The 13957-nt window shown below is 41.7% G+C and overlaps 1 protein-coding gene across 1 annotated transcript; it reads left to right on the top strand.

Annotated features, from left to right (window-relative positions):
• Positions 1 to 725: 725 nt before the first annotated feature.
• Positions 726 to 13907, top strand: stom (stomatin). The gene is made up of 7 exons (XM_083794187.1): positions 726 to 909; positions 2063 to 2172; positions 4315 to 4387; positions 7302 to 7384; positions 8158 to 8361; positions 9261 to 9395; positions 10630 to 13907. The coding sequence occupies exons 1-7, from the start codon at positions 828 to 830 to the stop codon at positions 10819 to 10821; spliced, it is 879 nt and encodes a 292-aa protein (XP_083650313.1). The 5' UTR covers positions 726 to 827; the 3' UTR covers positions 10822 to 13907.
• The last annotated feature ends 50 nt before the right edge of the window (positions 13908 to 13957 follow it).

The following is a 13957-nucleotide window of genomic DNA, read 5'->3' as shown; positions in this document are numbered from 1 at the left end:
TAATAATACATATTCATTTTGGGGTCCTTCATGACGAGACATTTTTGAGAACCTCTGCTCTAAAAACAACACATTTATACAATAAACTTTTACTGGGTTGCCCTATTTGCGCTTGTTACTTGCGCAAGCAGAGCGCGCAAGTAATGTTTTCGCCCGGTCTCTTCCGCCGTGACAGCTGTCCCGCCATTCGATGTTTATGCAGAAAAACATCAAATCTGTGCCTGTTTTGCTGTGACCAAATGACCACAAATGACCATATTTCTTACGTCATCATTTAGAGCTAGTCATACGTATACTATATACATAATCAGTAAAAAGAAAATAGCAAATTGTGCCTGATCTGCTGGGACCAGAGTACGTGGTGTGTATATGTAGATAGAAACTTGAATCATACTTAATAATACTAGGTGTTTATATGCATAAAGTAGGTATGTAGCAAATAGTTACATCTAAAAATTATACATTTCAAACGTTCCTTCACAGAGATACTGAGATTTGACAGATTTTTTACAGCGGTCGAAAGGACTTGCGCGCTCTGCTTGCGCACTAGTTGGCCATTTATGGCCTACTAGTGTGCAACAAGCAAGTATGCACTTGACAGAGTGCAGTTCTAGTTATCAATAGACCCGGTTGCTTGTTTCGATCGCAAAAACTGGCATCCCTGCCAGACATTATTACTTACCACCACACCCACGCTAGTAGAGTGCTGATAGGAGAGTGCTAGAGTCGAGTCTGTCTGTAGTGCGTGTGTCTGATAGTAGCTAGTATCTACGAAGCTCATCATACTATCGTCCCATCACAATCACTGACAACAACAAGCAGGGTACATGTCGGAGTGTACATGTGAGGTTATGGACGACATGGATAATAAAGAGAGGCGAGAGCCGAAGAGACGAGAACGTCAAGCAGGTAGGCAGGCTGCCTGCAAGCCCTGCATACACCGACCGTTAAATGGCTCGTTTTGCGTCGCCACTCGGGGGTAGCCTGGCTAATAAGCCAGACCGAATGTTGTCAAAAAGAAATTTCCTGCCGGCGGAGTGTGATTTGAGTCTGGCTTCTTAGCCAGGCTAACTCGGGGGTAAGATAGTTCTGGGGGCTTGCCGACAAGAGGAAGATAACAATGGACCGTTGTACGATATTGTCATATTGATATGATAGTGACGGTATAATAAAGCCTGATTCATTTCGTACTTCGTCGTACGACGGTGTCGCTCGCCAGAAATAACGTGGTTAAATAAGCAGTGTGTAGAGCGGGTACTATAGGCATATATTACGTTGCTTTGAGTCTGAGACCTTTAAATTAAAGGCATTTTCAATCTTATTGTAGGCCAAATGCAATTAATCACAAGTTATCTTTGAATCTATTTTTGGAAAAATAAATACAAGTTGCCTATAGCCTATCACACTTGCCAGCCCATAGAGCCCCATTGTGAACCCAGACATGTTGAGTACACCAGGTTTTATGTTAGAAATGTTGAGTATGCGTCCCCAGCATGTAGAAACTTAAACTTGCATATGTTGAGCAATTTTCAGCATGATGAAATTTAGATTTATTTTTATGTATGGTCACACATTATGCCAATTATGAATATTGCTCAACATAATTATGCAAGTTATCATCCTGCAGTTTCTTACACATACAAGGCAATGTAACACCAATGTGATCCTGCAAATACAGATACATCAGTAGCCTGCATAATTTAATTTTAATTTGCAATCTGCATTTTTAAGTAGGCTTTTTAAATTTGTTTGTATAGGTCCAAGCAAGTATGATATCAGCGATGAAGGTAACTTTTAAATCTGCAAGGTCTGATCCTGCATGTCTCTTAGCCCTTCTCTGGAGTCGGCACCCTCGGTTGCCTTTTCTGTATTTTGGACGGCGGTACAAAATACAGAAAAGGTAACTGAGGCCAGGGTCCCCGAAAGGGGCTAGCATGCCTCTCGATCTGCTGTCCGTGAACTAATTAGAGGGTCCAGTCAGTGTGTTAACAGCCTGGCATGAAATGGCAATATTCTAGTCTAAAATTTGATTTAACCTTTCTTTTTTTTTGCCTGTTTTCAGCTTGGGAGACTCCGGAATCCGACATTGGTATGTGTGGATGGATCCTGGTTTGTGCCTCCCTAGCCCTGATGATCCTGACCATGCCTCTCTCCATTTGGATGTGTATTAAGGTTAGGGCAGGGGTCTTGTTTTGGCCTTCACTACTACTCGCATACACATTACAGTCAATAGCAAACATAGTGATATCTGATATCTTGCACTCCCAAGCTTTCCTAAACAGTATGAAGTAAATATATACGGTGCATTTAGCCGGTACATTTAGCCAACCTGGGAAGCATTCCTTTTTGTGTTTATTATCAGGTCGGGAGCGGATGGTAACTTGCGTCATGTTGTAGTCACTGATTTGTAGTCATCAGGCAGGAAACCACAAAACGGTATCCCAAATTCCCCGTGATCAAATGCATCGTAATTTTAGGGCCTACCCCAAAATTAGGGCCTACCCAAAAAATCATGATGTATTATGATAAGAGCGCACCTCACTTCACACAAGTGTGACTTTTCTTTTCCTTTTTTATTTATTTTACCAGCGATTTAGAAACACAGACCAGGCTTTCCTCCGAGGTGGAAAGCGAGGTTATATATTAGCCTAGTTCAGACAACGAGTCACGATGAATGTTTCAGGGGAAAATTGAGTCGAATTGCAATGATTGTGATTTATATTTTTATCTGCCACTCTTGCAACTGTTTGGAAAGAAATCCTTGGTCTGTATTTCTGAACTAGGCTTTAGACTTTATACCATTTCTTTCAGGGTTCTCATTCAATGTCAGTTAGCTACAATAGCATAATTATGTTTTGTTACCCAAGTGTCTGTTAAACACAACACACACAATTACCATCATTACAGTTATCATTCTTGGTGTGGACGGCCCATTATAGTCTCTTTGGAATCCAAAGGTGCATACTTGTAAAACTGAGTACTGCACCAGTGTTCAAATACTACTAGTTGTATGTAGTTTGCGATATAATCCTTTATGCAGCAATGTTTTTTACTGCACAGACACTTGACCACCAGGCCTTTAGTCAGAGCACCTATTCCACTAGATCATTAACTCTACTTGTGGCAGCATTTAGCCCGCATCAGGAAAATGTCATACCTTTTTCAGACAATGACACGCATGCCATAGAAAGGTAAACACAGCTGCTGTTCATCACATATTGATGCATGTTATGTTTTATTAAGATTAGCAAGCACAGACAATGGTCTTGACAGCTGCGGCTGTCTTTATTTACCCTGCTATCATGGCATGTCTGCAGAAAAAAAAAAGTTGTCTATTCATTGTTTTGAAATCACCCACTAGGGTTTGCGTAGAAATTTGTTTTGAGAAAGAAAGAAAATAAGTTGCAGGTGAATTCTGTTTATAAATCTTAATTGCTGTTGCTGTTGCATTTTTATGGCTAAGTCAGTATTATGGTGCTAGCAAAAATATGAATGAATGAATTGATCATCCTAAAATGTCAGCTGTTCTGTGGTCATTAAATTGCCATACCATTCCATAACAAGTAGTGTATTACTTATCACAAATTAATTCACAATGTGAAGGCTAAAGCTACAGATATGTAGCCCACATGAACTTTCAGAAGCAGGTGTGGAGATGACTGATGAGCTGTAAAGCATGTAGAATTAAATGTAACATTAAATCCAATATAACTGCAATTGTTATAGGACCGGTGGTGTGGATTGGAAGATATCTACGTGGGCTTTAAGTGAGACATTACATCCTTAAGCATTCTGGCATGAGGAGGAGCTCTCGTACCTTTGATGAGACTATTTTCTTAGGAAACCGATCAGAAAATGACCACGCGTCAATCGCGTGGTCACCTGTGGAAATCCCTTTCTCTTTTTCCACGACATAAAACCAGTTATTGGTCTATTGTGTGATATTTACTTTAGTAAACGGGTGTCATTGAGGTGGGTGCGCTGCATAATACAATGACGACTGAATGTCATCCATCAATCTATGATAAATTATTATTATTTTTTTTTTTTTGGCTTTAAAAAAAAAAAATTATAGAGGGGGACCGTAGGCTGACAGGAAATGGGGGGGGGGGGGGGGGGTGACATGCAGTAAAGGCCATCGGGATACGAACCCGCGGCACATTGCCAGACTGGATTAACAGCCAAGGTGCCTGGACCGCTGAGCCACGGCCAAGGCCAATCCATGATAAATTCTTGATGTTCATTTGAAGGTCATCTGTGGAATGTCATAAGGCGAAGAAATGATCTCTTGGTGTGCTTTGTCTCCTCTCACAGATTGTGAAGGAATATGAGCGAGCCATTATTTTCCGATTGGGGCGCATCCTGCCAGGAGGAGCCAAAGGACCAGGTTAGAAACCATACATTCAATTTACAATTTAGGCATTTAGCAGAAGCTCTTAATCCAGAGCGATTTACAGTAAGCAAGAACAAAAACAATACATCGCAAAGCGTCGTATTGTGAGCTTGTAGTTCAGCTATTTTCAAATGGCCCGAAATATATTTAGGGCTGTGGTTCCTGTATGTTTTGTAATAATAATAAAAGGGGGGAGTTTCCCTGGTTGGACGTTTTGACGACACATGCGCACTGGCTATTATGGTTATAGACACCTTACAGTTATTTAGTATATTTGTCATTTATTTTTCTTCCAAGTTCTCTTGGCTTTTGTACTGTACAAGACCTCTTTAAATGCTTACTCTACATATAGGATGTTTGGCTAGATGCCTATAATCACTAAAGTCATTAGCTGTTGTATGCCATAAATAATGCAGCTTTTCTATTTGAATGAATCAGCATTTGTTGCTGTTTAGCTTTCGCCTCATCTCCCTTCTCCACTGGCCAGGGTATAACTGTAACTGTGCCAGGACTGCACTGGTCCCAAGCCAGCCTTTCCACAGCTTTTAGCTGCTGTCTGGGCTGCAGCTGAGCCATGTTGTGTGGTCATTGAAGCCAATTTGGTACAGATCTGTGCAAGGCCCATCATACATCCTGACAAACAGGATTAAGAATAGAATACTGATTAAATTCAATGTAGTAGGAAGATTGTTGCATGGAAATGGAATTGTGTTCATGTTTAATGCAATATAATGTATTTTTACATTATATATCGTATGGTGAGGTACCTCCAGAGATGACATGATACTGCAACCCTTCATCCCAATATTCTGTTACGATCCTGTAGTAAATGGTAAATGGTGCATTTATATAGCGCTTTTATCCAAGGTGCTTTACAGAGATTGTGCATTACATTCGCCCATTCACACACATTAACTAGCACATCAGGAGCAATTAGGGGTTCAGTGTCTTGCTCAAGGACACTTCGACAGTAACTCTGGGGGAGCCTGGGTTCGAACTGGCAACCTTACGGTTTCCATCCAGGCATTCTACCCCTGAGCCACCGCCTCCCACTAGTAGTGTTTAGACTCTGTAACCTACTGGGATTTCAGTGCCTTCGCTTATTAGATCAAAATAAAAATGGGAATGTACTTGACATGATATTGTAAATCCATAAACAAATTCCAATCTTGCCATCGGTATACATTAGTTTAAATGCTATTAGAAAGGTTTGTCGAGAACATACAGTAATCAATGGCTAACTTAAGAAGTCAAACTTGTGACAGACCATCTAAGCAATGTTTGTGTGGTACAATTGCATGCTGATGCAAAACTGTGCATATAATATAATCCATACATTATGTGTAACACCTGTCCGTCTGTCATTCACTTTCAACATGGATAAAAACAATCTATTCTCTAGTCTATTTGGACATCAGCCTGTATGTGGGTCAGTCAGTTATTGTAAATTATTTATAAAATATTTTGCCAGGAGATATATTATCGCTGGCCGGCCAGTTCTGCACCATGGGCCATCTGTTGCCTACCCCTGGTATATAATAGGTATATAGAAAACAAATATTCAAATTGTATTTTATCATTGAAATCATTTTTAATATATTGTGTATATAATATATGGAGTTTTAAAATTCTGCTATAGTTTGTGGTTGGCAGGTTATCAGTGGATAATAAACCATATACCTTGCTGAAGACCTGCTGAATAGCGCCCATAGAAACATGGGCATTGGACATGCAGAGTCTATGGTGTTCTGGAGGCTGACAATGGTGACTTAAGTCTGATGTAATTAGTAAATTAAGCATCAAACTCTGGGTTTGCAGTGGACTTCAATCTGCTCATCAGATTAGTAAAAGGCCACACAAGTCTTTCATTTTGTCCTGCCATTCTCTCCTGTCTAATACAGTCAATCAATGTAAACGTCTGATTGGTGGCTAATCTCCCCATGTCCTTCATGATGTGGGTTGCTATGACAATTCACAGACAGTGCTGTATGTGATTAGGGTGTTGTCAACTCTTCTTACTCCAGAGTGGAGCAGGATGTGCCTGCCCCTCTGTGGTATCGGGCTCAATCCTTTTTCTTTCTTTTTTTAGATACAAGCTATTTATTGCACAAATATTTACATGTCATTGTTGATGACTGTTCATATGAATCTTTAATTAGAGAGTGGCATGGGCCCTGCATGCAAGCACAGAGTAATAATAGCCTCTGTCACACACCCCCACATTGCAATGGTGAACCCAGAGCCTTTGCCAAAGTTAACCTTGGTGTTTGGTTTCCCTAACATTTCTTTACCCACTTGTTCCTGCTTTTCAACTGGCTCTAGTGAACAATTCTATACACAAGCGATTTGAAATAGTTTGTTGTGTTGATCATGTTGTCTACATGAAACGTTGTATGTCTGTAAACATAACGAAGAACACGAAAGCCCTTATTTAGTGGAATGTTCCATTATATCCCACGATGCTTTGCAGGAGAGAGAGACTCAGTTTGTGGGAGCAGTTGAGAACACCACATTTTTTTTAGCAAGCAGGAAGAAGTGGAGGCTTTTCAGACAATGGCAGGCTCGCTTATCTGCCTTCACAGCTGCAGTCTTATGCCTGATACTTGGTTATACTTGGTTGCACGCCGGTGTCACACACCAGAAATAGCCAATCTGCAAGCTCACAACGTATCGTGATCTGCCAAGTTGCGAGCTTGTAGATCGGCTATGTTTGCTGCGCGGCATGGTGCGCAACCATGTATAAATCGGCCATTAGAAGAGACGGCCTGAATTGATGACAACATTGACAAGCTAAAACTGCAGTTTCCCCGAGTGCATGTGGTCAAACATTAGTGGAGCCAGTGACATTCCTGACTATTTGTGTCCATAATCTTGTTTAACAACTCACCTGCTGCTTGTGATTCCACAGGGCTTTTCTTCATCTTGCCCTGCACTGACAGCATCATTAATGTGGACATGCGCACCATCACTTTCGACATCCCCCCACAGGAGGTGAGGCACACGTACACAAACCTAGCTAAAAACACTGCACACAAAACCACAATATACAGACATTGTCTTCTCTTCTCAAAGACACTGCATATAATAATGTATTTGATTTATAACCACAGGCTTCCCAAGGACACTTCCAGATTTTTAATATGGTTAATCCAAACAACAGCAATGATACATACATTAATACAGATTCATAAAATACTAAACTGTACTGGTACAGACCCTGAGGGAGGGCGTTCTAGATGTTACTGTTACCCATAGTGTGGAGCCTAGATGTGGGAGTGGAGAGTCAATTGACATTGAAGGAACATAGTGAGCCAGTGGGAGTGTGGGGATGGAGAAGATTTGATAGGTGGGGAGGTGTCAAGCCATGCAAGATTTATAGTCTAGAAGTACCGTCCCTTAAACCCGTTATACCACGAAAGTTAATGATAGAAATGTAACAAATGACCTGTAACAATTACGAAATGTGCTGTGATGCCCGACATGACCCACCTGTGCACCAAAAAAAATAAAAAAAAGAAAAGTTTAAAAAGAAAAACATTTATGTATATGTGTGCGTCCAATAGATCAATTAGTTGTTCACAAATATTGAGACTGAATGCGCAGGTGCCGGTTTCATGTAATCAATTACCAACAGATCCCCGAACCTGTTGTTTGGTGAGACATGTACTGTATACTCTTTTCTTTTTTTTTGTACCGGCCTGTGCACCCTCTATTTCCATGCATAGTTGCTACTTAGTCATGGGCCTCAAATTCTCCGTCCCCAGGTGTTGACTAAAGACTCTGTGACAGTGAGCGTTGACGGCGTGGTCTATTACCGCGTGCAGAATGCCACCCTGGCCGTGGCCAACATCACTAACGCTGACGCTGCCACTCGCCTGTTGGCCGGAACCACTCTGAGGAATGTCCTTGGTACCAAGAGCCTGGCTGAGATCCTGTCAGACCGCGAAGAGATTGCACACAGCATGCAGGTAGACGAAGACTGATTATCAGATTAGCATCTTCACATGTCAAAGTCAATTACATTCACTGTACTAGCATGAACCCATTCAGACAGATTATCTTCTCAGACGGTGTTGTTAGACAAGATAAAGAATGTTATTGTGTTTTTTGAGGGGAGCTAGCCCCTCCTATATACATATTTTGTTCCCACACGTCTCATATTTGCCATTGACAATGAAATGAAATGAAAGGAGAAATTAGGTCATATATCCGTCAAATATGACATAGATGTGTGGCAACACAAACATTAAATGCCGTTGACAATGAAGGGAAAGTTTACGTTATATGTAGACGAGCAAATCGGCTAACCAATCACATAAATACAGTTGTTCATGAGATGATGTATGATGATGTATAATGAGAGTGCCCCTCATTTCACACGGGTGTGATTTTATTTAATATCATCTGTGTTTTATGTAAGCTAGCCAGATAGATGCTCGTTGGGAATGCCAACTCATTATGTCCCTCTATGGAGATCTGATGGTGTCCCATTTTGACCATATATGGAGTCCCCTTAGCCAGGCTCCAGTCCCCTGATGTTATCAGTGTGATATCATAGTACTTACTACTGACATCGGTTGGACGGTTCACAGAGAATCTGTGCATTGTTCAGGGATCTGCATATATGGAGACTCAAAAACTATGCATAAATAGTATGATAGTGGTCCTCCTGAATCCTCCCAGGCTTTGCAGTGCATTAAAAAAAATTCACACGCGTGTGACGTGAGGGGCGCAGCGAGGGCAGTATTTATTTTGAACAGATGACGTCTGCCGAAGGTTTTTTGTTAAAAAAATTGGAGGGGCTAGCACCCCTCAAAAAACAAATCTTGAATGATTTTTAAATTCCCAATATGACTGTCATCTTCAGTCTTCCCTGGACGAAGCTACAGATGACTGGGGAATCAAGGTGGAGCGGGTGGAGATCAAGGACGTCAAACTACCCATTCAACTCCAGCGAGCCATGGCAGCTGAGGCCGAGGCCACCCGCGAGGCCAGGGCTAAGGTCTTGTATCTCTCCTTCTCACATTGAGCTCACACATTCCCATTCTAGCACACAGTTAACTCCATTCATTCTTAGTCTTCCTTGAACAGCATCTTGTTTTGAAAGGCGCTTTGTAAATAAAGTTCACTTTATTTCATCCATCCATCCTTTCAGCACCTTGATCCCACACATTATCTTAAAAACTGCTGGCTGGATTATCATAGAAATCTCTGTGCACCTTCGTGATGACCCTCTAGCACCATCCCAAACTTGCACCTGCATATAAAAATCTTAATTTTTCTTTCGTTGCCATGAACCTTGTTGTGTTTATTCATGCTCCCCAGAGGAAGAACCCTAACTTTTTGAGTGACCTCAAGAACAATTGCTGACCCCATTAACCTATTCTATGGCATCACTAAAATCATAACTTTCAGTGGCATCTTGCCCCATATCGGTGCGTATGGCCATCATATCTATCTACACAGTATGAGCAGCAGTGGCGTAAATATCGACGGTGCAACCGGTGCACTGCAGAGAAAAAGAGGAAAAAAAAAACATAAGGCGATCCGAGTTTCTCGCGCATCCTAGAGTTGCATGCAGTGCCCATGTGGATATTCTCACAGCTGAAGCGGCCCCTCCTCCCCGCCCGGTCTGGCAGTGAGTTTAAGGGCAGATTCACAATGTCACACTGAGTCTGTTTGATTCCAACTGTTCCTGAATACAATGAAGTACACTTTCAACTGTATTCAATGCTTTCACATTGCATCGATCCGTATCCGAGTACACTTCAATCGATCCCGAGACTACCTCCATGCGGTCCCGGGAATGGTTGGGTGATCTGCTCCGGCAGCAAATTTCACAGTACCTCAACATCTGCAGAGGGTGCACCCGGGACCATCGTGTGAATCTGCCCTAAGTGTTATTTTAGCACCAACAGTAGGACAAATCAAACGGCGAAAGACCTGCATGCTGTAACGCACTCCTCTGTCCCGCGATACATGTAGGCTATTTGCACGTTCGCGTCACTGTGTGACACACGCATGTGACTTGTGTGACGGCGTCAAACTATTTGCACCGGGGCCCGTCACCATGATGTTACGCCACTGACGAGCAGTCAGAAGGACTGATTTATATCTACAAGCTTCATATCTGAGTGATATGATTGCTTACAGTACTACTCTCCACTGACGTCTATTGTAGAAAAACCTCTCTTCCCTGCCTTGTTCATTCACGCCGACGACCTCTCTCTGTGAAGGTGATCGCTGCCGAGGGAGAAATGAACGCTTCTCGGGCTTTGAAGGAAGCCTCCCTGGTGATCGCCGAGTCTCCCTCAGCCCTGCAGCTACGCTACCTGCAGACCCTCAACACCATCGCTGCAGAGAAGAACTCCACCATCATCTTCCCACTTCCAATGGAGATGATGCAGGGCTTCATGAAGCGTTACTAGAGCTTTGTTTATACTCCGTTGTGCGCCAGGGGTCGTGCAGAGAAAATTGCAGTACTGTAGTCTATACAGTACGTTTGTGTTTACATATCGTAGCTGTTGGGCAGAAAGCTCTAATTAATTGTCTCCATATGTTTGTTTTTTTTGCAAATGAATGCCCTACTTGATCATACTACAGCGCCACACGAAATCGAATCAACGATTTGAGGTTTTAGCTCTGCTACTTTTGCCGTTTTTGAATTTTAATCCTGAAAAGTAATGAGGTTTCCACCCGACAGAGACGATATACTATAGTTGTATTTTATGCAGAGGGGTGGGGGCGAACACGTGCAGAGACAATACTCTTCACTTACTAACATTTAGGCTTTCTGTCTATCTTTGAAGTAGTGCACTGTTACTGAAGTTAAATTATTACAAAGTTATATTGAGTAATAATTGTGATTATTTCATAATATAATTATGAAGAAGGAATTACCGTTATGTAATTTCCAGGTTTACTAACAATGCCAAAGATTCATTCAATATAGGCATAGAGCCTTGCATAATAGTGGTGCAATTTAGAACACACTATTCATTTTGCGACAATAGCCTAGCAAACTAGAAAAGAAGCTTGTCTCTTCTTTAGAATTTGGAAATTTTCCCATAATTTAATCAAATCAATTCGACTTGATGAATTTGAATAGCTGAACCAATGCTCAGCAGAGCAGAGATCCTTGTTAGGAAAGTCCAACAGCAATTGGATTTAGGGGGGCAGCTTAGCAGTACAATACTTCAGTTCCGGAAACAAGCTCTAAAATTTGACTTGGTGTACCTCTTGGGTCATTCTTTAGAAAAATCACATTAGCCACGTAAATTTCAAAATGGCTGCCAATTTGAAAGATTTTCCTTTTCTTTCTAAGATTCATGAAATGGGTTGTCACAAGGTTTATTCTGACGGGTGGCTGGCACATCCCTTAGAGATAGGGTGAGTTCAGTCACGAGAGAGAAACCGAGCAATAGAGGTTGCAACATGTTTAGTTTTATCCCTCGTCCAATTATATACAAATCTGCTCAAACAGGGTTTACATATTCCTGTCTGTCCTGTAATGGTCTTCAGAAACTTGTGAGAAAAAACCCTGCCATGGGGCGGCAGTGGCTCAGGGGTAGAGTGGTCGGTAGAACAGTCCGATGGGGAAACCGTTCCATCCCAGGCTTCCCCAGAGTTTGTGTTGGGCAAGACTGAACCCCTAATTGCTCCCGATGTGCAGGTTGGTGCCTTGCATGGTTTACCCCGCCAGGGGTTTTTAATTCACCCATTCATAAGTACTGTTGGTATGTCTAACCAACTTATGCACCTCGTTTCCTTCACCATAGTATAAGGTGCATTCATGGTCTGGAAGAGGGTGCTCCTTAGCTTCTCCACCTGACTTCTCTGTGGTCAAGAAAGTACAGTATGCTTTCATAGCAACATCATTAATATTGGACAATTCTACACCAAGTCGTTCACAAAATAGTAGGTGGCCATCTTGGCAATGTGGCACTGTGGCAGCGATCTTGATGTTTCAGTGTGTTTTATCTCAAGAACCTAAAGGAGTAAGTACTTGTGCACATGTTTGTTTGTTTCTGCTTGTGAAGTATTTTACTATATAAAAAAAGCATTTAAGGTGCCCCACTAATTGGGAAAATCCAAACCGTAACTTTTCTCCAAACCGTAACTTTTCTCAGTTGAGCAGGTTGTTGTGTTTCCGTTTAGTTTCTGTGTCCACTGTGGTTCTGTGCGCTGCTGTTTCGTGGAACTCGTGAACTTGTTTGATGGAACCCTAACACGTGAGCTACAAGCCTCAGGGTTGCTTGTATCAGCTCAATGCCTTAATTCACTGCTATCAACTCATTTTACTGTCATGGTTGTACACAACATCCAGCAGTATTTAATCACTTTTTCAACACATGTTGGGAATAACAACAAGCCAATGCTTTAATGTATGATAGCTCATACCTGCCATGGGTGCAGGTCAGTGAACTTGTGGGGGAAAGAATAGTATGCGTTACCGGCGCATAGTCGCATACTCTACATATAGGTCACCCTCTCACTGCAGTGGCTGGAAAACTAATGACGTCACTGAGCCGCTGTGATAATCTCACCGGCTCACATCAGCATAACCTGTGGCACTGGCTGACATTATGAATTAGCAGAAATGCAAATGCTTCTCTTCACCCATGCATTCATTGCATCTGATTCACCAGCAGACCATACTTTGTCCCTGCTCCTGTCGTGTTGAGTGCATTTGGACACACGTTCCATCTCCACCAAATCCAGCACTCCCCCCCCCCCTCTCAGACATATGCGTCTACCCCTGTTGCCATGATAATATTGTTCTACCATTAATTTAATGGAATTTAATGGTGAATTTAATTCACCACTTCTGCTGTTCTCGGAGCCGTGTTTCAGGAAGTCTGATTACAGAGAGTGTTGGGGGTGGTGCGTCCTGAATCAGAGTTAGGCAAGGTCGATCCTAAACGGACATCAACCGAGTATGAGGGCCTGGCCTCCACCGAAAATGTGAAAGGGTGACCACCACTTAAAATAGTAGCATGTGGCCACCTTTAGATGTTGTTATTGTGACAATTCTCGGACGATCAAATGTTCTTTTCCCCCTGGATCAAACTAGAGATATCCTGTTCTACAGAGCTTGTAGATCGGCTATTTTCGGTATAGCCAAAGTATAACTCAGGCTTAAGACTTCAAGAGTCAAGTGCCTTTCTCAAAGACAAAATGTAGTTGTAGTAGCTTATCTAGTCTATTTACAAGACAGATTTTACATTTAGTCTAGCAGATAGTGATAGAGAATCTGGTCACAAATGGAAAACAAAAATGTTTTAACATGGTGGGAATTTGTACAGTAGCATATAAGACTGTCGCTCATGAGCTTCTATTGAGTGTTCAGTTATTGTTAAAAATGTTACAGCTCTGTTTTTGTTTTTTCATTTTATGGTCAGAATGTATATATTTGATCTTGTCAGTGTTTTTTTCAGTCTTTCTTTTTTTTTTTACTATATGCCAATGTTCTTACTCTGCTTAACATATTTTATGACTAATTAAAAAAAACACCTTAACTTCCAAGTATGATCTTTCTTTTCCTTCGTTTTTTGGTTAATTGTA

The sequence above is a fragment of the Protomyctophum parallelum genome, assembly GCF_964188405.1.
Source record: "Protomyctophum parallelum genome assembly, chromosome: 21".
NCBI classification, from domain to species: domain Eukaryota; kingdom Metazoa; phylum Chordata; class Actinopteri; order Myctophiformes; family Myctophidae; genus Protomyctophum; species Protomyctophum parallelum.
Note: the sequence above shows the minus strand (reverse complement) of the source record. Positions and strands in the feature narration are given on the sequence as shown.